At 38.5% G+C, this 22,964-nt stretch overlaps 1 protein-coding gene across 5 annotated transcripts in view; it reads right to left on the bottom strand.

Annotated features, from left to right (window-relative positions):
• The window catches only part of MYO5A (myosin VA), a 205,274-nt gene that overhangs the window by 80,524 nt on the left and 101,786 nt on the right, over positions 1–22,964 (bottom strand). For all 5 annotated transcript variants that reach the window (XM_070797537.1, XM_070797534.1, XM_070797535.1 and 2 more), the window contains 8 exons: positions 20,219–20,300; positions 19,486–19,593; positions 17,332–17,438; positions 10,631–10,896; positions 9,923–10,004; positions 4,654–4,794; positions 1,991–2,116; positions 657–740 (listed from right to left, as the gene is read on the bottom strand). In XM_070797537.1, coding sequence (XP_070653638.1) covers positions 657–740; positions 1,991–2,116; positions 4,654–4,794; positions 9,923–10,004; positions 10,631–10,896; positions 17,332–17,438; positions 19,486–19,593; positions 20,219–20,300 — 996 coding nt within the window. The remainder of the gene's footprint in view (positions 1–656; positions 741–1,990; positions 2,117–4,653; positions 4,795–9,922; positions 10,005–10,630; positions 10,897–17,331; positions 17,439–19,485; positions 19,594–20,218; positions 20,301–22,964) is intronic.

The raw sequence follows: 22,964 nt of genomic DNA, 5'->3' as shown, positions 1-22,964 counted from the left end.
GGTGGAGGTTGGGATCGACCTCATAATCAACCTCAGATACACATCACAGTTTGTTACAATCTGGAATATTGTTTTCCTACTAGAATACAGTGTTTCTGGTATCTAAGCCTAAGAAGAATAATTTCAAAGTGCTTCGGACCACATCTGAAATTGCACTCAGTGATCCAGAGGTCAGTTTTTACCTGGATGGAGTGCTTAAGGCCATGTTTCTGGTGCATCCCTTCAAAATGACATAGCAAACCCCAAAAACCATCAATTTTCTCTCATGGTATCTCACAAAGGCACAAGAGAGCCTGGAACTGCTGTGAGGCAATAATTTCACATAAAATACCATTGCATTGTGGTTAAAAATGCAGACTGTCAGCTCAACAGCCTGAGTTTTAATTTGGCTTGGAAAATGACTAGCTACAAAGTTTCTGTGCCTCAGTTCTCTCCTCTGTAAAATGGGAGCAGTGATAATATCACCTCATCATAGGATTAGATGAATTAACATTTGTAAGGCATTTAAAATGCTACATGACACATCTATTTGATAAATTAAATCGACAGCAGGGCTGATTCTGTTAGAAAAATTATAATATGTTAAAAAGCTAATGCTTAAGTCATGAACATTTTAATGAATATATCCTAATTGGAGAAAGCCTATACAAGGTTACCTTGCTTGATTTAAGAACTTTAATTTGTTCTTCAAAAACGGTGTCTTTATTCTTTTCCAGAAAGCCTTCACACTGGTATTCCACCTGAAAACACATTGGAAAGTCTCCTTAGTTAATAAAAGCTTTGAATAGATACAATTTATCATCAACAACAAAAATAAGTATTAGGCCCAGGCCATATGATGGGCTCTCAGTGAAGTGTTATTAGTTTTATTCTAAGAAACTAGTATCATTCTTGGTAAGAAGCATGTTAACTCTAGAGTAAAACTCTCAAATACTGCTTTTCCTAGAGAACAATGGCAGTGGTGATTAAATGTGATCTAAAAGATGATCCCAATTCATGCATAGCTTCATAAGAAGCTGTTCTTCTTCATAACAGCTTCATAAGCCCCTCAAGGCCAACCACTGTATCTCTTCCAAACCTGGTTCACCTTTCCATAGGGGAAAGTCTCCTTTGGGGAAGAAGAGACTGAAGAGAGAGAGAGGATCAGAAGGAACAAACAGCTATCTGGCAAAAAGCTGAAGTGATGATCACGGACAGAGGTGGAGGCTGGGTAAATACCGTATGAGCTGGTAGGAGGACTACATGAGACTGGACTCTCCCTGTTCCTAAAAGACTTCAGCTATCTACCACTCAAGGGTCCCCAGCCTGTACTACAAAGCCCTTAGATGGCCCTGAAGCCATCCAAAGATCTCCAGCTAGACGTAGGACAGATTCTGAAAACCCTCAGTTCCTGACAGGGACCATGGGAAGCTTACCAGACGCCTACCCCACAACCTCCTTGAAATATAAACTAGTGTCACAGCTCCAGATGTTCTGAGTAGACTCTAGAACCTCTGAAGCAGCAGGTCTGCATGCCTTATTAGCAGGGACCCACTCAATCAATCTCAGAGGGCCACAATCGTCCACAATTTCTTTTCTGAAACCTCTGGGGTCACTATCCAGAATCTTTAAGTAGATCTGAAGCAGCAATCTGTAATCAAACATATTAATATTTCTACACTGAAATATATAAATATCCACCTAACTGGGATAAATAAAGACTATAAATAACCTCATGTTACTTCAGGTCAAAGATCAGGTTTAGCCACTAAATGAATTATGAAAATACTTGTGTATTTCAGAGTTTCCTGGATTTCAGAATTATAGATACACTTATTTCATAATATAATTCCATTTAGGTTAAACCAATAAGCCAACAATTAAGCTTACTTTCCCTAAAATGAGCTAAAGAATGAAAGCTCAGCAAAGAAAAAACTGCTATCGACTATTGATTTTTTTCCTCTTTGAACTTAAGTATTCAAATAGAAAAGAGATAATAAAGCTTCCTTACTTTGTCAGCAAAATGCTGGATGATGAAAGCTTTGTTTGATAGGCGGGGCTTCTCAAATAGTGCACATTTGTTCAAATGTGTGTTGTACAATTTTTGAGCCCAAGTGTCATCTGTACCTTTAGGCATCTACATTCAGGAGAAAAAAAGAGTAAGAAAACAAGGTGAATATTGTTATGGGATTCTTCTGATGCATCACCCAAAATGTCGTGTTTTGACTTTGCCTAACAACTTTAACATCCAATTCAGGAACTCATTCCTTTCACGTTTCTCTCTGAGAGGTCCCAAATCAATGATTGGTGTGTGTGTGTGTGTGTGTGTGTGTTTTCCTCTGTCCATGTAATTTTTCAGGTGAGAATACTAAAGTGGGTTTCCATTTCCTACTCCAGGGGGTCTTTCTGACCCAGGGATCAAACTTAAGATTCTTGGGTCTCTTGCATTGGCAGGCAGATTCTTTACCACTAGCGCCACCTGGGAACGAAAAGCAATGACTGAGACCTGCCCATGGGTGACTCAGCCCAAGCTTTGAGTAACTCAATCTGCCTGGACATCAAATAAATACTCAATATACTTTTATAGCAATGAAACCCTCACAAATGAAAGATGACATACCATGATTATCATATATTTCAAACAATTTGTTAAATAAAGATAACATTTGCATATAGTAGATTATTTATATAATTCAGAAAGGTATAAAACAGAGAATAGTCTCCTCTCACTATTTCCACCAACTGCTTTATCTGTCTTTAAAGGCATGGATACAAATAGTATCATTCTATAAACTCCTTGCATTTTTAAAGATTTTTATTTTTTTAAATTAAGGAAGTATGATAACACATTTATAGGAGATTTGAAAAATATAGAACAAGGTTACATATAGTTCCACTATATATTACAAGTATTTTTTTAAGTAGATAAATTAAGATTTTTAGTTGGAGTTTCAATATAAAATCTTCAAAAATTAATAGAATGAATATACAGAGAAGTAGAAGATCTACTAGATCTGAAAAGCTCTGTGAACCAATTCAACATAATTAAGATTTATACAATTTTTATACAACAGTAGGATACAAATTCTATCCAAGTTCCCATAGACTGTAAGCAAGGAGACACTGGGACATATCCAGGGGTATAAAAGAAGTTGCAAAAATTTCAAGGTCTAAAGGTATTGAAATTAAACGGAGTCTGTTCTCTTATCACTGTGGAATTATGTTAGAAATCAGTATCAAAAGATATTTAAAAATAACCCACATATTTTCATGTGCAATGTGACATTTGCCAAGAGGGATCCTCAACTTAGCCATCCTTGTATTTTTCCTTCTTCTTCTTAGTAATAGTATTCTTGTATTTATGCCTACTAGGTTGTTACTGATTTTTTGTTATTATGAAAACTGCCACAATGGCTCCTTTTAAACAAAAACTTTGGATTCTTTTGTAAGTATATTCATAGGGTAAACTCTCAGCATTTCTACTTCTGGTTCAAAAGGTATGTGTATTTAAAATCTTGATAAATATTCCTCAAAAATATGTTCTACTAACTTTTGTCCTTCATCAAGAGTATATATGCAATAAATACTAATTTGGTATTATCAAATTTAAACTCACTTGATAGGTAAAAAGCTGTGTCCTATTTTTGTTTTGATTTATGTTTTATTTAATTTCAAGTGAAACTGAGCACCTTTACATGTATTCTTTTTGTTTATTGAAGGTATAGTTGATGTGCAGTATTATATTAGTTTCAGTACAACATAGTGATTCAGTATTTCTATAGACTGTACTCCATGTGAAGTTACTATAAAACTCTGACTATATTCCCTGTGCTGTACATTACATCCTTGTATCTTGTTTATTTTATAGCTAGTAGTTTGTTCCTCTTAATCCTGCCTTCACCTATCTTGCCCTTCTCACCAACATCTCCACAATGGTAACCACTAGTTTGTTCTCTAGTATCCAGGAGGCTCTTTTTGTTTTGTTACATTCATTTGTCCGTTTTATTTTTTTAGATTTTACATATAAGTGAAAACATACAGTATTTGTCTTTGCATTCTTAATGTTGTAGGAAATCTAGATGCTTAGGAGGATCAGTGCACATGAACTTGTAACTTATGACATATAAACTAAAGAACAATGAAGGGAAAGGATAGGTTGTTTGTCTAGAATCACTCATCAGTGAAGCCAGGGATCCAATATTTTTTCCACATGCTGCATCTTCAAATATTAAAACTAAAACTCTTTACCTACCATATATATAAGTAATAAAGAACAACTAGTCAAGTTTAAAATTATAGATATTTAGAACTATTATTCAAAATACCTTTTGTACAATTTCTTACATTTCCTGAACTATATCATACCATTGAACAAAAGTACCAAATATAAGCATATCAATGACAAAGGTGGCTAAAATTGGTAGTTGCGGTATCTAATGCCAGTTTTTCACATAACTTAGAATCAGCTGAAAAGGGAGGGGAGATTCTCCTAGTCTCAACCATATTTTGAACGCTTTGGAGCTAGTGATCCTTCAGAATGCCAGTTAGGGTAACCCCACTCGTTGCCACTGTGGCACTTCACGTATACTAGTGAGTCCCTGCTTAAACCTACTTACCCATTTTACCTCAACGCACAATTCTGATGTATTAAACACATCAGAAAATCATACTTACCTTGCATTCCTCATCCAGCAAATCTAGAATGCCCAGTTTAGATTCTATAAGATTAATGCAAGGCTGATTATCATAAAAATCTATGAGTGTCCATGGAATTTGTTCTTTCATATATTCTTCTTGTTCTAATTTGAAAACGTGCTGAAATGAAAAAGAAAAAAACTGGCATTACTACATCACTGTCATAAATGTTAGTCAATAAACATGTATAAAACAAAAGTTGAGACAGTCAATGGCTTCTAGCAGCAATCTTGGAGAAACATGATTTACAGGCAGAGAACAGTATAAGAAAGCAAATATAAACCACACACGGAAAAACCTCAGCTACCTAGGATTTTTGGCAAACAAGAAAATCTAGGTATGTGAATATTTAAATAGCTGATAAATGTGGCAGCTTTTGATTTTTTGATATGTATATATCCAAAACCACACTATGTACTTTTTGGCCCCTTAAATTATCGCACAGTGTTGCTAAACATATGGGCATAGAAATGCCTTAGCTGGCCTTGAACAACCTGCAGAGAGGATGCCCTCCAGACTACTGAAACATTCTGGGTGATGCTTACAGCATGACAAAGTAATTCTTTTAAGGGACCATGGTGTTGAAGTTCATGTGCCTCAGAATTAGATAACAGTTGGTTTTTTGTGTCTGCCTTGATTATCCTCCACAGCCAGGGAATCTATGGCTCACTTTTCTGGCTTCTACATCCAATTCTGCCAGCAGCTGCAACCACTACAAACACATTACTATTTCTGCTAAATGCTTCAGCCACTGCTTCTCATCTCCATCCACTCACTTAAGCACAAATATGTATTGACTGTCTACCATGTCCCAGTCACTACACACCATTAGCAAAATAGACACAGACTCAGCCCTAAGAGACTTTGAAGACTAGTGGGGAAAACAGACAGAAATCAATCACAAGAAACAGAATTACAAACTGTAATAATGTTCCAGAGAAAAATAATGGCCAGCTATGAGCTCAGGAGTTCCTAACTAATTTGGAACATGGTAGCAAGAGAAGGCTTCCTTGAGGAAGGGCTGTGTGACCTGAGGTCTGCAGTGAAAGGTAGTTAGGTTGGTCTAGGAAGGAGGGGCAACAGAAGCACTGCATTGAGCTGACCAGTCAACGGAGCCAACCCACAAATTCTAGTTTCTATAGGTGCTAATGACCTTTACTCACTTCTTCCTGCAGGGTTCTGCTTTCCTTTCTTGTCTCCTTTGTCACACTGGTTCTCTCACATGTCCTGCAGCTTTTCTGGGAAGATTATCCCTCTGTGGCTATTACCAGACAACACATATTTCTTAGAACCCAAACCCCCATGAAACCTAAGGGTTACCAAGATTTCTGATACTTTATTCTCCTCACACACCTGGAACTTTCCCACATTATTCTATACTTATTATAATGCTGTTCTTGGCTCATTTGCAGCATTCATAGTCTAACCAGGTGTGAAAGCTTTAAAAAAAAAACACCCAAACTTGTCACACATATGAATATTTATGTAATGCTAATTAGAAAGCAAATTTCTTCTGTTCTTTTGATTAATGCGAAGGCAAATGGGGCACCATGTGTCAGCAAGATGCCCTGGCTGATGGTAGCAATAATTCTTCACAAATGAGTCCTATCTTCCTTTAATTCATTAATCTATATGCAGTGTGGTCTTCACATTGACAATAGAAACAGTCTCTATGTTTAGTTTGGCAAAATCCATGGGACCTCAAAAATTTTCCACTCTTAATTGCAAAATTAAGGGCATGAGGTTCAATAATGCAAGAGATGCTTACTCGGTAAGGTAATGACTCCAAGCACTAAACCTGCCAGTCACCATGTTTCTCCTGCCCACTGCCCACCCCACAGCCCCTGCTGTGGGAGCAGCCTGAGCACCAAGTTCTTTACTGTAAGACCCCATGCTCCAAGACACAGCTAGTCAAGGGCCAGAGATCTCTGATGAACAAATGAACTGGGTTAATCACATTCTCTTTTCTCAGATATAAGGACTGGGAAACATACAATTAACAGTGCAAGCTGATGCTGCAAGAAGTCAAGATGAATGGGAGTTAAGCAAGTTAAGAAGACAAAGCACCTCAACCACTGCTTCTTCACAGGAAGTGTGAGATAAGTGAGGAAGCAAAAACCTAGACAAAATATATACCATCTGAAGGAGAATATATGCCATCTGATAATAAGAAGGAGGGAAGAGAGAAGGAAGAGAAATAAGAGAGAAAGGGGGAAGCCTCTCTCTCTTGTGCAGAGAGAGAGAGAGTGTGTGTGTGTGTGTGTGTGTGTATGTATGAGCAAAGAGAGAGAAGAAACGGATGGACAGAGACAGAAAGAGGGAAAGGGAAACAAAAGGGTCAGAAACACACATGCAGAGACACGAGGTCCTCGAGAAATAAAACAAATCAGCCAGTCCCTAATGAGGCTGGCGTTAGTTCCTTAATACTTCCAGTCACCTTGTGCCAAAATATACTGGGAAAGAGCAGAAGGCTCTGCTGTTGATTAAAGTATTGAGAAACTCAAGAAAACCTTGAGAAAAAATAATATTCCACTTAGTGTCTGACAGATTTTTATTAATGTTCCTTATGCAGAAACACAAAATATACCAGTCACATTCTTATGAAAACAGCTTAAAATTTTAAGATCACTTCTACATTATTTCACTATACTAAGTAGCTTAATTTGCCAAAAAGAGGGTCCAAATTTTTATCAAAGTACAATATTTATGCAATATTTTACAAAGATCAAATAGTCTAGAGGTTTTATGATGACAAGCAACGATCCCTTATTCTGTCTCAACTCAATCCCAGTCTCATTCCTTGGAAACAACCATTTTTAACTCCCTCAGCTATTCTGGTATTTATCTCTGAACAATATGCTTTGTTGTTGTTGTTATTGTTTAATCACTAAGCTGTGTAGGAATCTTTTGTGACCCCATGGAATGTAGCCTGCCAGGCTCCTCTGTCCACGGAATTTCCCAAGCAAGAATACTGGAGAGGGTTGCCATTTCCTTCTCTAGGGGATCTTCCTGACCCAAGGATTGAACTTGTGTCTCTGTATTGCAGGCATATTGTTTACTGCTGAGCCACCAGGGAAGCCCTAACAATATGCTTGTTGTTGTGTGCTCAATTGCTTCAGTCATGTCCGACTCTATGCAACTCCATGGACCGTAGACTGCCAGGCTACTCTGTCCATGGGATTTTTCCTGCAAGGATACTGGAGTGGGTTGCCATGCCCTCCCACAAGGGATCTTCCTGACCCAGGGATCAAACCCACATCACCTGTGTCTCCTGCATTGGCAGGTGGGTTCTTTACCAGGTGAGCCACCAGGGAATATGTATATGCTTATCAGCTATTATTTTATTTATTCATTTAAAACTGTCGATTTCCTGATGAGACAGATGAGGCCAAATTCATATATATCACTCTCTACTATTCTTCCTCTATCCTTCCGATATTACAATTTTTAGATCTTTTTGTTTTTATTATTTTTGTAACTTAAAATAATATCTTTAAATTTCCATTTTTCATTCATCAATTGTAGGGTATACCACTCAACCTCTCTCTTCATATAATGAGGATAATAGGGCTCTTACCCATCCTTCAGTTCTATTCTTTTTCATATTCTAATTCCAATAGGTAATTCATTTTAAACATTCTATTTTATCAATAATAATCATGCCTAATCTTGCACTTAAAACTTGTACTTAGCATGTGGTGAGCACTTTACATATTCCAATTCTTTAATCCATATAACTACATGCAAACTATTACCATCCCTATTATACAGATGAGGTGACTAAGGCCCAGCAAGGTCAATTAACTTTCCCAAGGTCCCCTAGAAAATCAATGCAGAGTGTATTCCAATCTTTTTAATTTTTTTTTTTTTTTGCTTGCTGCTGCTGCTGCTAAGTCACTTCAGTCATGTCTGACTCTGTGCGACCCCACAGACAGCAGCCCACCAGGCTCCCCCGTCCCTGGGATTCTCCAGGCAAGAACACTGGAGTGGGTTGCCATTTCCTTCTCCAATGCATGAAAATGAAAAGTGAAAGTGAAGTCGCTCAGTCACGTCTGACTCTTAGTGACCCCATGGACTGCAGCCTACCAGGCTCCTGCGTCCATGGGATTTTCCAGGCAAGAGTACTGGAGTGGGGTGCCATTGCCTTCTCCTTTTTTTGCTTAGCCAGTTTAAATATATTTCCTGCTTGATTTCTCTGTGTTTTTTTTTCCTTCCCCTCAGCTAATGTGCTTTTAAAATCCCTACATAGAGATGTAGAGGGTTTGCAGCATTTCTTTCTTTTTTTTTAACAAGATAACTTCATCTTGTGGAATATCTGTTAACATCCTGAGAAATTTGACATTCTGAGGAACATGTTTTAAGTTGAATCTGAATCCACTTGAGCTTAGATTTGCCTGCTAGTGTTGGACGGTCTCCTGTGGAGGCATGGGTTGGCAGTGGCTTGCCTTGGGGACGGGGCACTGGCAGTAGCAGTCCTGGAAGGTGACCTCCCAGAGGTCACCATCAATCCCACCATAGAGCCTGTAGCCCAACCATTTTTAAGTGCTTCCAAATCCCTCAACACCATGGTAACATATCTGCTATTACTACTTCGAAAAAGCCACTCAAAATCCTTCCACTGCCATTGTCCCAGTGAATGTCTCAGACTGTTGAAAAGAGAATATGTAAAACAGAATACATAAAAAATATGTAGAAAAGAGAATATGTCCTGACTTTTTTGCCCTGTTGCTGTTCAGTCACTCAGTCGTGTCCAATTCTTTGTGACCCCATCAACAATAGCATGCCAGGATTCCCTGTCCTTCACTATCTCCTGGAGTTTGTTCAAACTCATGTGCACTGAGTCGATGATGCCATCCAATGGTCTTATCATCAGACTGTCCTGATATCTTGCTAATACTCCACATATAATTAGCCTCTGGGATGACCAACTGAATGATATCCCTGGAGTCAAAGTTTCACACCCCTATGTCACTATCTAACACACTTCCTGCTTCCTTCTCTCAATATATTTGGACCAAATTTTTACTGTTCTCAGACAGCAGATGACCTTGAATCCAATCTGGACCATAAACATCTTTCCAAGGTTGCATCATTCATTAATCATAAGTTCCTCAGCAATTTAACTGCTTTAAACCATAGATAATAATTGAAATTCATAACTTCACTTCAGGAGCCAGTGTTTAAACACATACCAGGAATTCAAAGAATAATTTTTGGCAGAATATTATTTAAGCAAGAAAATTCTTACCATATTGAATTGTTGCTGTAGTTTTTCATTTGCATAATTTATGCAAAACTGTTCAAAACTATTTATCTCAAATGTTTCAAATCTGTAAAATCAAAAATAATATGGGAAGAGGAGAAAAAGGAAAAAATAGCTTTTAGAAAATATTCAAAATGTGCACATTAAAAAGAAATAGGAAATTCCCTAACATTGCAAAACTTACTTTCCACATCAGTGAGGATAAGGCTTTCTAAGTTAGTAACACGAAATATGTACCCAGCAGATAGACATCAGCAAAGTGGCAGAGATTTTTTTTTCAAGGTGCAGCATGTGAATATATTCAATAGTATGAGTTTTTGAGGGCATATTCATCCCCAGGTAGGGAACAATCGGAATTACAATAAAGCTACTGCTCTTGTCAATTCACAGATTCACAATTCTGTGTTTACATAAACACAGAAGGGAAGGGAATAGAAATGTCAAAGGTTTTTTTGAAAAGTGAACTGGATGATGAAAAATTAGGCATCGAAAGGCACAAATGTATAGGAAAGGGTTCAACATTAAAGAAAGGTACCCAGAGAAGGCAAACTAGCAAATGAAACTAGACTTTAAAAAACTCTCTTCTTATTTTCCCTTTAGCTCACCAGTAGGAGACATAGTCAAATACCTACTTGGAGTTACTAGATAATGTCTAGAAAGAAAGGCTCAGACCACTAAGCCAAATACACTCACCCATAAATGTCCAGTACACCGATAAAAGAATGCTGTTTGACAGCAGAATGGAGTGCCTGATTGACATGATCTACAATCCAGTTAAAGAGCTTGGCATAGATGTGCTTGGCCAGTGCATCACGGGCATTCGTGGCCTGCAGCTTGGAGATGGGCTTGATGTACGTCTCTGTGGCAGTGGCCAACTTCCGATGGCAGAGCCAGTGACACAGCTCCTCAAAGTCCACACCCATGAGGTCACAGAAGATGCTGAGGGGTTCATGCTTGGGCTGCCAAAAGAGAATGTGTTATTTCCTAGGACCAGATCAATCAAGTAAGAATTTACTGAAAAAATATTAACAAAGAGGTAACAATTAAACCTGACAATTTCTTTCCTACAACAAACACCAAGAACATTTGAAGCTGATCGGTGATAATCACAATCATCCATCAAACCAGAATCTAGGCAGCATTTTGTAATCTCTTCTAGGACTCACTTCAAAAAATGACCTCTTCCTTTGTCTCTTTATCATACTTATTTCCATCCATCTTCAGGCACATTCATTTAGTCAGTCAGAAAATGAGTCAGCTTGTCTATAAATATATTATATCCCAGCAGAAAAAAATAGACATGTACCGGCTTCCTTGGTGGCTCAGAGAGTAAAAGGATTCATCTACAATGCAGGAGACCCGGGTTCAATTCCTGGGTCAAGAAGATCCCCTGGAGAAGGGACTGGCTACCCACTCCAGTATTCTTGCCTGGAGAATTCCATGGACCTGAGGTGGGCTACAGTCCATGGGGTCACAAAGAGTCGGATACGACTGAACAACTAACACTTTCACTTTCACGCTGTCCTCCTAGAACTTATAGTCACTAGAGGAAATGGACATTAACTAAATGATTGCTCCCTAAAATTAAAATTAAAATTACTACAAAGGAGGACACTAAGATTCCATGTATAAGGAATGTGCCCTATTCAGGGAGACAGGAGACAGCGGCCTTGAGAAATGGAGTTGATATCTGAAGAATAAGAAGGGGTTAACTAGGTGAAGGAGAAGGCAATGGCACCCCACTCCAATACTCTCGCCTGGAAAATCCCATGGATGGAGTAGCCTGGTAGGCTGTAGTCCATGGGGTCGCTAAGAGTCAGACACGACTGAGCGACTTTACTTTCACTTTTCACTTTCCTGCAATGGAGAAGGAAATGGCAACCCACTCCAGCGTTCTTGCCTGGAGAAGCCCAGGGACAGGGGAGCCTGGTGGGCTGCCGCCTATGGGGTTGCACAGAGTCAGACATGACTGAAGCGACTTAGCAGCAGCAGCAGCAACTAGGTGAAAGGGTCTTCCAAGTAGAGGGGACATCTAGTATAAAAGTCCTGTGGTGGGAGGGAAACCAGAGATGTGAGGAATTGAAGTTACGTGAGGGAGATAATGTAGGGGATGAAGCCAGAGGCTGTTCCATGGCTAGTCTTTCCTCTAAGAGCAATGAGGGCCAATGGCAGGGAGGTGTGAGGTGGAGGTACTAAAAGGTTATAAACAGACAACTTAATAGTTATTTGTGTGGCTTCTTAGACTAGTATTTCTAATCTAAGGACCCCCTGCATCATCTATGGCAGGGATCCCCAACCTTTTTGGCACCAAGGACTGACTGTAGAAGACAATTTTTCCATGGATTGTAGAGTGGGGGAATGGTTTGGGGATGCTTCAAGAGCATTACATTGACTGTGCACTTTATTCCTGTTACTATCATATCAGCTCCATCTCAGAGCATCAGGCATTAGATCCTGGAGGCTGGGAACCCCTTACCTACAGGGATCCCTGTATCCCCTACAATGTCTTCCATAGGTTTTGCATGAGTAGGCATGAAAAGTATTCATAAATTAAAAATACTTATTTAACTTAACTCATGTTACATTATATTTTTTAACATCTTCACTCACATGTTTCAATTGCATGATAACATTCCTGAGGAACAGGCAGGGTGAACACTGCTGTCTCTAATTGACAAATTAGGACATAACATCCAAAAGACTAGCTTGGCAAAAAGCACACCACCAGTTTATGTCAGAATTGTCATTAAACCCTGGGTCTCTTGACACCCTCCTCCCCTGACCCTTCCCACTGAAGCAGTCCCTTCTTTCTTTCATGTTCCCTCCTCTCAAGTAATCACTTCAGACACAAATCAGCACCATCACCATCAACACGGATCAACTCCCTTGAATAAGCAGCTTATTTCACTTATTTATATATGAATTGTGTGACATTTAGAAGTGGATCAGCACTCTAAACATTTTATTTGAATGGTACTACCATTTTGTTGTACGAGGTCAATGTTATTAACTGTTTGGTTCAAATGTTCTACAACTTAACTAATTTTTAGACTTCTTTACCTATCAGTAATTGAGAGAAGTCAGTAATATCCCACTAGACAGATCTGTCTTTTTATTCTTGTGGCAATCTTTTGCTTTATATATTTTGAGACTACATCATTAGGCACACGCAAGTTTAGAACTAGCGCATCTTCCTGGCGAATACACGTCTCTAGCAATACATAGTGACCCTATCTCTAGCGCTGCTTTTGGCCTCAAAGTCCATTTTGTCCAGTATCAGTGCAGCCCTACCAGGTTTTTTCCTAGCTATTATGGTGTGTCCTTTCTCAACTTTTTACTTTCGAACTACCTGTACCTTTACTTTCCAGGAATGCTTCTTTCAAAAGTATATACCTGAATTCTAAAACTGGTCTGACAATCCATATTAACTAAAACATTGGCTTCATTTGTAATTATTTCTATTAATAACTTTTTTGGCCTTTACTTGTCCCTCCTTTTCTAAAAATTTCTCTTTCTTGCTATTTTTGAGATTATTTTTTTAGTTCATTTTCCTCTTTATTAGTTTGAAAGCTTCACTTTCTGTTTATGTTTTTATGATAGAAGAATTGATATATTAGCTAACTTAATGTAATTAAATAACATGAACTCCAAACTCTCAATCCCAATCTATAAGCTTTGCTATCCAGTACTTTATTATCTTTTTGGGAGGAAGAAAGGGATGGTGATTCACTCTAGTTTTTTAAACTTTTTATTTTAAACTAAATTCAGACTAACAGAAAAGTTGCAAGAAAAGTACAAAGTATTCCCTCCACCCAGATTCCTTAAACATTAACATTTTACCAAGTTTGCTCTTTCTCTCTCACTCTTTCACACACGTTTGCTGCTGCTGCTGCTGCTAAGTCACTTCAGTCGTGGCCGACTCTGTGCAACCCCATAGACGGCAGCCCAGCAGGCTCCCCTGTCCCTGGGATTCTCCAGGCAAGAATTCTGGAGTGGGTTGCCATTTCCTTCTCCAATGCATGAAAGTGAAAAGGGAAGTGAAGTTGCCCAGTCATGTCCGACTCTTAGCGACCCCGTGGACTGCAGATCACCAGGCTCCTCCATCCATGGGACTTTCCAGGCAAGAGTACTGGAGTGGGTCGCCATTGCCTTCTCCTACATACATATTATTTTTCAGAGTCTTTTGAGGGCATGTTGCAAACTTGATGCCCTTTTGATACTGAATACTCTACTGTGTATTTTCCTAAAATTATATAACTATAGTACAAAGAATAAAATCAGAAAATTAGCAGTGATACAACCCTATTACCTAGTAAATTTTACTGACTGACCTAATAATGTCCTCTGAGGATAGGGTTGTTAGGGACCGGGATCCCACTTCTATGGTCCAGGATCCAGTCTAGGTTTGTACATTGAATTTAGTTATCTTATTTCATTAATCTCTATTAATTTGAGGAGCTCTTCACCCTTTTATTTCATTTTGTCTTTTGAGAACTTGATACTTTAGAAGGGTAGTGTGCCCCTCAGTTTGGGTCTGTATGATGTTGCCTCATGATCAGATTCGGCATGCCTTTTTGGTGGGAATACTAGAGAAGAGATGTGGTACCCTCCTCAGGATGCTGCATCAGAACTCATGCGATGCTGACTGGTTGCTTGGTTATGGGAATGTCTGTGAGGTTTCTCTACTACCTCTCCCTCTGTAATGAGTTTTTTGTAAAAAGTATTTTGTGGCCCAATACACTATTTGTGTCTGACTCTGTGCAACTCTATGGACTGTAGCCTGCTAGGCTCCTCTGTCCATGGGATTCTCCAGGCAAGAATACTGGAGTATTCTTGGGTTGCCATGCCCTCCTCCAGGGGATCTTCCCAAGCCAGGGACAGAACCTGCATCTTTTATATCTCATCTCCTGCATTGGCAGGTGGGTTCTTTACCACTAGTGCCCCCTGGGAAGCTCAATTCATAATAATTATTTTTTTTAATTAATCAAATTTTGCCCATTTTTTTATTGATTCACCATTCCCTCTGGAATTTTACATCTTGTATCCAGATCACTTTCCTTCTGTCTTAACCATGTCTTTTAATATTTCCTTTAGTGAGGGCCTATTGGTGACAAATTTTCACAAGTTTCTATTTGTCCAAAAACACATCTATCTTTTCCTCATTCTAAAAAGATATCTTTACTGGATATATGATTCTAAGTTAGTAATTATTTACTTAGAACAATGAAGATGGTCCACTGTTTTCTGACTCCTATTACTGCAGTTGGGAAGTGAGCAATCAGTTTAATTGCTACTTTTTCAACACTATACGTCTTATCTTTCTTTGTGTTTCAAGAGTTTTCTCTCTGCCTATGGTAGCATTATGGTGAGCCTAGAAGTGGGTTTCTTTTTATTTATTCTATCTGGGATTTTTTGTCCTTTCCAAATCTGTGGTGTAGTGTCATTTTCACAGGTTCTGAAATTTGTTAGTAATTACCTCCTCAAACATTTTGTCTGCCTCATTCTCTTCTTTCTTTCCCTTAGAAATTCTGATTAGATGAAAATTAGATTCTATTACTCCATTCTTCATCTCTTTTAACTATTGTTAAGGGCTCCATCTGTGGGTCCCATCTTGCATTTTGGATCATTTCTTCATGTCTGTCTTTCAGCTTATCACTTCTCTACTCAGTTGTGTCAAATCTGCTATTAATTTCTTTCCGCATTCTTAGCAGGTTTGACTGCTATCTGTTGTTTTGCCTAGCTCTTTCTATTTTGTTTTATCATGAGATTTGAGATTTTTGACTATGAGTCAGTATTTCTTGTAACTCTTCTCATGGGACTCTGTTGAGGCCTGGATTGAAGGTGGATTTGCATTTGCTTCTGTCAAGCTTCCAGGGCACTACCAATCCAGGATCAATTTAAGCCAAGTTTTATGTATGTTGCTGTTGGGGACCATCCAGGAACTATGAAAACAAACTGGGAAATAAAGCTCATTGCTCTAAATTTTTAGGGAACTATTTCTGCCCTCCCCCCTCCCCCCCACCTAGTTTAGAGACTTGATTTTTCTTTGTACTCTTGGAGAAGGCGGTGAGCATGTTCCCCATTTAGGGTCTCAACTTTAGCAAAAGCTTGCCTTCCTGCTCCCCTGTTTGTAGGAGTCTGGGGCTCCGTTTTTTGTCCTCCGCACCCCACTTGGCTAGAAAACCACAGCTCAACGTCACTGGGTTCAGCAAACACTCCCAGGTGAGTCCGTGCTTCTGCTCTGTTCCAAGTTCCTATTTTCACTCAGTTTATATATACATTTAAATATTTCTTATGTATTTATTAAAGTTCTTATGCATTTATTATAAATATTTTTAGAATATAATTTATCCAGCATGAAGTGCGATCAGAGCAACTAGTCCAAAACTGGTAAAAAACAAAGTCTCTTTTATTTTAAAAATGAGGAAACTAAGGTTCAGAGAAGCTAAGTAACTCACCCCAAAACATAGAGTGCATAAATAGTAAAGCTGAGATTGAACCCAGGTGGAGATGCTGAAATATGTATTTCAAAACTAAAGTCTAATTTACCCAAATTTAAGTCACATGAATTCATCTACATGTAGATTTGCAAATATCAACTTGGGTGTCTGAAGAGTGAAACATAAATCTCAGAATTGTTTCCTATTATAATCCTTGAGGAAGCAAGATGGAAAAAGAATTAATTATATTAAAACTGCCTCCATTTTAATAAAGTTAAAAAAACACCTAATAAGTATCTACATGTATATGTGAGTGTGTGCATTGTGTGTGATCTTTGATAGGGGTGATCAGAAAATACTGCAAATCACAATGCCAATGAGAACATTCTGAGACTGTTAGGTTTTATTACAGTTTAAACAAATGAATTGAATTTTAATTTTCAGTGTGTAGTCATCTCTACATGGGGAAGAATATGTAAATCATAGTGAAGACACCACATCTCTCCAGTCATCTAATTCCTTTTCCCAGGAGTAATCACTGCTAACAATTTCTTCAGTAACTTTTAAACCATATTCCACAGGACAAATAAACTTATCAATTCTAGTATGTGTGTCATGGGCCAAACAAGCTCTTCACTGTAGACTCACCAATCCAACTTTGACATCGAATATTTCCCACCTCTGTTTATACAGCTCACACATATACCCAAGTTCTTTCCTTCCCCATCCCTCCCACACACACAAGCAATCACTGTGAACCAGGGATCTGAATCCACATTTCTTTATCGACGGTTCAAAATTCTACTCTAGACAGTGTATCTTTCCAGTAATTATCTCTCTGATAATTATTAATGTTAGTTAATAGAGAGACTTCAAACACATTGTTTCCATAAAGAATCAACAAAACTAAAACACAAATCAACTGTCATCACAGGAAGCTTGCTCTGAACTCACAGGGATTGTGCAGCTGTCTGAATCTCGAGACATAAACACAACATTGCCTAAGTGTAGGATGCCAGCAAGTATTCGGAAAATTCCCATCTGATGAGATTCACTAATTCCTGAAACAACAGAGTAAATGAACAGTGATTAATTTCAGAATAGGAACTAAACAATTAAAGCACATAATTTAACTTTTTAAGAGTTTAATTTTTAACACTTGAATACTGCCAGATGCTGTACACATTATAATGTGCCATAGTTAACAACACTTTCACCTTTGTTGACCTTTACACATGATGCACTTTAGCACTGTGGTTTAGAGCATGGGCTGTGCAGTGAGACAGGCCTCAGCTGGAAGCCGGGCTCTGCTCCTGACCTGCCATCTCACATGGGCAGACACCTTCACCCTTCTAGTTTCTGATATGAGACACAGGGACATTAGAGACTATCTCAGAGGAAGTTTGTAAACATTAAAGGAGAAAATACACTTAGTAAAGTTAACACACTGTGTGACACATGGTAAGTGCTAAACAAATTCATCACACGATTTAAGTATCTCACTAACACTACTATTTAGCTCTACTCTAAATGCAAGTTGTGGCTCAGTAAGGTTGTTTTAAGTCAAATTATTCAATCACTTCTTTTAACTACAGACCAAGAATAATTCAAAGAGACCACACAATTAAAAATGTTCAGGCTGGTGCTATGCCCCAGCCTGACAAGTGAGTAAACAAAGAACTAGAGCAGGACCTGAAAGATCAGGCAGGATGAGAATGCAGGTCAGCCCTTGGTGTTTTACCAGATGACGCTTCACTCTTCAATAAGGTAAGATTTTTCCAGAATATTAGATATATATTATGTTTAAGCAAAAATATTAAAAGTATTTCCAAAAATGCAATCATATACAGGTAATTCAGAGTTCATTTTACAAGGAATGTTTCTACCATCTCCTGCGTTATGACCTTTTCAAATTTGCAATTTTCTGTTTATAAACAGAGTTAGCACTGGAAGTAAAGCAGTGTTTCTCAAACTATAATATGCATATGTGAATCACCAATGGATCTGGTTAAAATGCAGATTCTAGTTTAGTAAGTCTGAGATTCTAAATTTTTACAAGCTCCATAGTGGTCCTGGATCATACTCTGATTGCTGCTGCTGCTCCTAAGTCGCTTCAGTCATGTCGGACTCTGTGCAACCCCATAGATGGCAGCCCACCAGGCTCCCCTGTCCCTGGGATTCTCCAGGCAAGAACACTGGAGTGGGTTGCCGTTTCCTTCTACAATGCATGAAAGTGAAAAGTGAAAGTGAAGTCGCTCAGTCATGTCCGACTCTTAGCGACCCCATGGACTGCAGCCTGCCAGGCTCTCCATCCATGGGATTTTCCAGGCAAGAATACTCTTGATTAGCAATACTTTTAAATTAACTCATCTCAGGTTACTCCTCAAAATACCAATGTATGACTTTAGAGTTATTCATATGCTGACATTGAAATAAATAATTCAGCACTAAAAGTTGTATACTACATTTCTAAAGGTCAATTTATTTATATGTAGATCCAGTATATTTTTTTTAAATCTAGAAACAAGAGAGTGACCTGAGCCAGTTCAGAAACAAATAAACTACATGTAATACATTATTTTGTCACCAAGCCAGCTCAACCACATTTCCAGGCCACAAAAACACACCCAAAATGAAAAAAAAAACAAATACACAAAAAAATCCTACAAAATATAAGCTTCTGAATAGAAACCCATTCCATTCAGCTCTACATTTCAGATTTTGTAAAAATTTAAGTAAACAGTCCCATATCTTTCCCCTGAAGCCGTGAACGTATGTTTTAAATAGCTTTATTGAAGAATAATGTGCATATCATAAAACTCATCCATCTTAAGCATGCAATTCAAAAGTTTTGGGTAAATTTACAAAGTTGTACAATCATTACCATAACATATTTTCAGTATAGTTCCCATCATCCCCAAGAGAAATTCTATGCCCATTTGATGCCCAAATATTTTTTATGAAGAATGTTAAATCTGGAAAAAAAAAAAAGTTAAATCTCCCCCAAATTTTCACCACTTAATATGTAGCTAAGCCAATATTCCAAATCAAAGGTTGCTTGAGTCAGAGAGCTATTGCTCCCAAGAATTCAAAGATAAGATTACATACCTAGCAAAGTGCAGGCCTGCCTGGTATGTGCCATCTCCTTGGCATCATCTACTCCTTCAATCACAGGACTGCCACCTTGATTCGTGTAATGAAAGTTATTTGCATCTCCTGCAATTAAGGAAAAATTGTAAAAGATTTGCAGTCTATGAAAAGGCCTTGACTTCTACCCTTATGTCCACTCTGCTTTAGAGGCAGTGAAAGCACAATTAATTGTATAGAGTCTGGAGTCTGACTGTCTGTATTTTTAGTTACATTTTAATACAAGACTCAAATTAAATAATGGAGCAAAATGTTTGTAGAGTTTAAGTGAATAGTCCTTTCCTAAAGGTTTTATTTCAATCTACATGCTAGGATAATTTCTTCAAACACTTTCCTCCTTTCTTCATCAGAGACTTCATATGGTTCTACCACATAAACTCCTTTATATTTTCTTTCCTTTTAAACAAGGCAAATTTCAAACATACACAAAAGTAGAGAAACTAGTATAATGAGCCTTTGTGTACTCATCACACTCATCTTAAATAAGCATCAACTCAAGACTAATCTTGTTCCATTTATACAGCCACTTACCCCTTATCCATCCCATGGGTTATCTTGAGGCCAATTGTAGACCTCTTATTTCATCCATAAATATTTCAGTACAAGATAATCTTCTTTTTAAGAAGTAAAGTTATGAACTTGGAAATAAACAGAAGATAATACCAGCACAATAAATCTAATGTCATATTCATACCTAATCGCAGCACTTTAAATTCAGATAAGTCTGCTGAGGCACAAAGTTGATAGAAGATATGATAGTTTCTCTCCTCTTCTGCCTTTGAAATAAGAAGAGTTTTCAATTACAGAATTTTAATCTAAAACTCAGAAAAGTTTTATGTTTAATATCTATGATTATTGAAATGTGATTTATTAACTATGTGTATCTGTGTGTGTGTATCTGTTAGTCACATTCAACATAATATTTGTGATAGTAATGTTTTTTAAACTAGTAAACAGCTTGCTATATGGCACTGTCATAAGAGATCAGTGACTTTTGGGGAAAGTAAAATCTCTGTTGGCCCAATACTCATATTTTCTCACAGTACCTCTTAGATTCATGGTCTTCCTAACACTCTGGGGGAAAAAAGTCCCATCTTTCCCATATCTTAGACTGGACCATCTACTGTAGTTGTTTGTAAGAAATCCACAAATGCACTACATCATCCATATCAATTTAGATTATATATTTAAAAATCAATAAAAATATATTTCAAATAGAAGGTAAATTGTGTACAATTCTAAGACCATTTCTTAGTATTTTCTGACTGCCTTCTTCCACATATATACTTTCAAAATACAATGTAATAATACTGCTCATACAAAACTTAATTCTTATATTCTATCATCATATTCCTGAATTCTGCAGTGTATTCAGTTGACAGAAAGTGAAAGTAAAAGTCACTCAGTTGTGTCCGCTCTTTGCAAACCCATGGATTATACAGTACATTGAATTCTCCAGGCCAGAATACTGGAGGTGGGTAGCCTTTCTCTTCTCCAAGGGATCTTCCCAACCCAGGGATTGAACCCAGGTCTCCAGCACTGCAGGGAGATTCTCTACCAGCTGAACTCAGTTGACAGAAGAATACAGCAAGTAAGGCCAAGGTCAGGTTTCATGCATAATGGGGGTTGGTGTCTGGTAAAGAAAACTTATTACATGGACAGAAGACCCTAAACAAAAAAACAATATACCAATGACTATAAGCACGAATAGGCAATAAGAGGGCTTCCCTCATAGTTCAGTTGGTAAAGAATCTGCCCACAATGCAGGAGACCTCGGTTCAATTCCTGGGTCAGGAAGATCCGCTGGAAAGGGATAGGCTACCCACTCCAGTATTCTTGGGGTTCCCTGTGGCTCAGGTGGTAAAGAATCTTCCCATAATGTGGGAGACCTAGGTTTGATCCCTGGGTTGGGAAGATCCCCTGGAGAAGGGAAAGGCTACCCATTCCAGTATTCTGGCCTGGAGAATTCCATGAACTTGTATAGTCCATGGGGTCGCAAAGAGTTGGACACGACTGAGCCATGTTCACTTTTCAGGCAATATTTTAGGGGGTTCAGTACACAGACAACTAGAAAAGCTGGGGAATCTACAGAAATGCTTTGATAATCTTCGTACATGAAGGAATATCAAATATGTACTCTCTGTCTGACTCACTTTGATATAACCAAACATCCTCAATATTATATAGGCTTGACGGTTGGGGAAGAGCTAGAATTGCTTCACAGTTTCTAGACAAGAAGGGTTAGGCCCCACTACTAGCCTTTGGTCACCATACCAATTTTCCCTTTCATCGTCTACCTATCAATCAAATCTGTACTATTTAGACTCAGTCTTCTCTTAGATCATATATTTCCCCCATTGTTTCTTCTGCCTACTAAATATTTTTTTAACCTATTCAAGCATACATGTGTATACAATAACACTGTTCTGCATGTATCTAGATATGAGAACAATGGAGGAGGGTAACTATTGCTTTACTATACAAATCAGATATTACATTTCAGTTCAGTTCAGTCACTCAGTCGTGTCTGACTCTTTGCGACCCCATGAACTGCAGCACGCCACGCCTCCCTGTCTGTCACCAACTCCCAGAGTTCACTCAAACGCACGTCCATCGAGTCAGTGATGTCATCCAGCCATCTCATCCTCTGTCGTCCGCTTCTCCTCCTGCCCCTAATCCCTCCCAGAATCAGGGTCTTTTCCAATGAGTCAACTCTTCGCATGAGGTGGCCAAAGCATTGGTGTTTCAGCTTTAGCATCAGTCCTTCCAAAGAACACCCAGGACTGATCTCCTTTAAAAGGGACTGGTTGGATCTCCTTGCAGTCCAAGGGACTCTCAAGAGTCTTCTCCAACACCACAGTTCACAGTATTACATTTAGGTAGCCATAAATCAGGCACATCCCTAAAGTCAAAGCCTCAATAGTTCTAGGCTGCCCAAACTCATGACTTTCAGTATGTTTTTCCTACACGTTCTAAACCTTAATAGACTTGTGTGATGGAAACTATAGACTCAGCTATATGGCAGTGCCAGGGCTATTGGAATTTCCACGAGGCAGGCGTCCAGTGAAGGAGCTAGAGGAACCCCATGTCACAGTTTGCAGTGGGTCACCAGGAGTCCTATACTAGGAGTTTTCCAGTGGTAAGTCCACATTTCCTGAGCATAAACATGTCTGTCAGTGTTGTAATGTATAGTGTTTACCATTTACAAATAAAAAAGGAGTAAGAGCAGGAGTTCCCTGGGGGTGGGGAGGATTCCAGATTTTCATTGCCAAGGCCTGGGTTCAATCCCAGGTTGGGGAACTGAGATCCTGGAAGCCACCCCCACTCCTGCTTTCAAAAGGACTAACAGCATATGTGTGAATGAAAGTCTTACACCAATACGTAGACTTGAGTGTGTTCTCTGACAGTGGTTCACAACTGAGTTATGAGGATCTATTAAC

Source organism: Bos indicus, chromosome 10 (genome assembly GCF_029378745.1).
Source record: "Bos indicus isolate NIAB-ARS_2022 breed Sahiwal x Tharparkar chromosome 10, NIAB-ARS_B.indTharparkar_mat_pri_1.0, whole genome shotgun sequence".
In the NCBI taxonomy this organism is placed as follows: domain Eukaryota; kingdom Metazoa; phylum Chordata; class Mammalia; order Artiodactyla; family Bovidae; genus Bos; species Bos indicus.
Note: the sequence above shows the minus strand (reverse complement) of the source record. Positions and strands in the feature narration are given on the sequence as shown.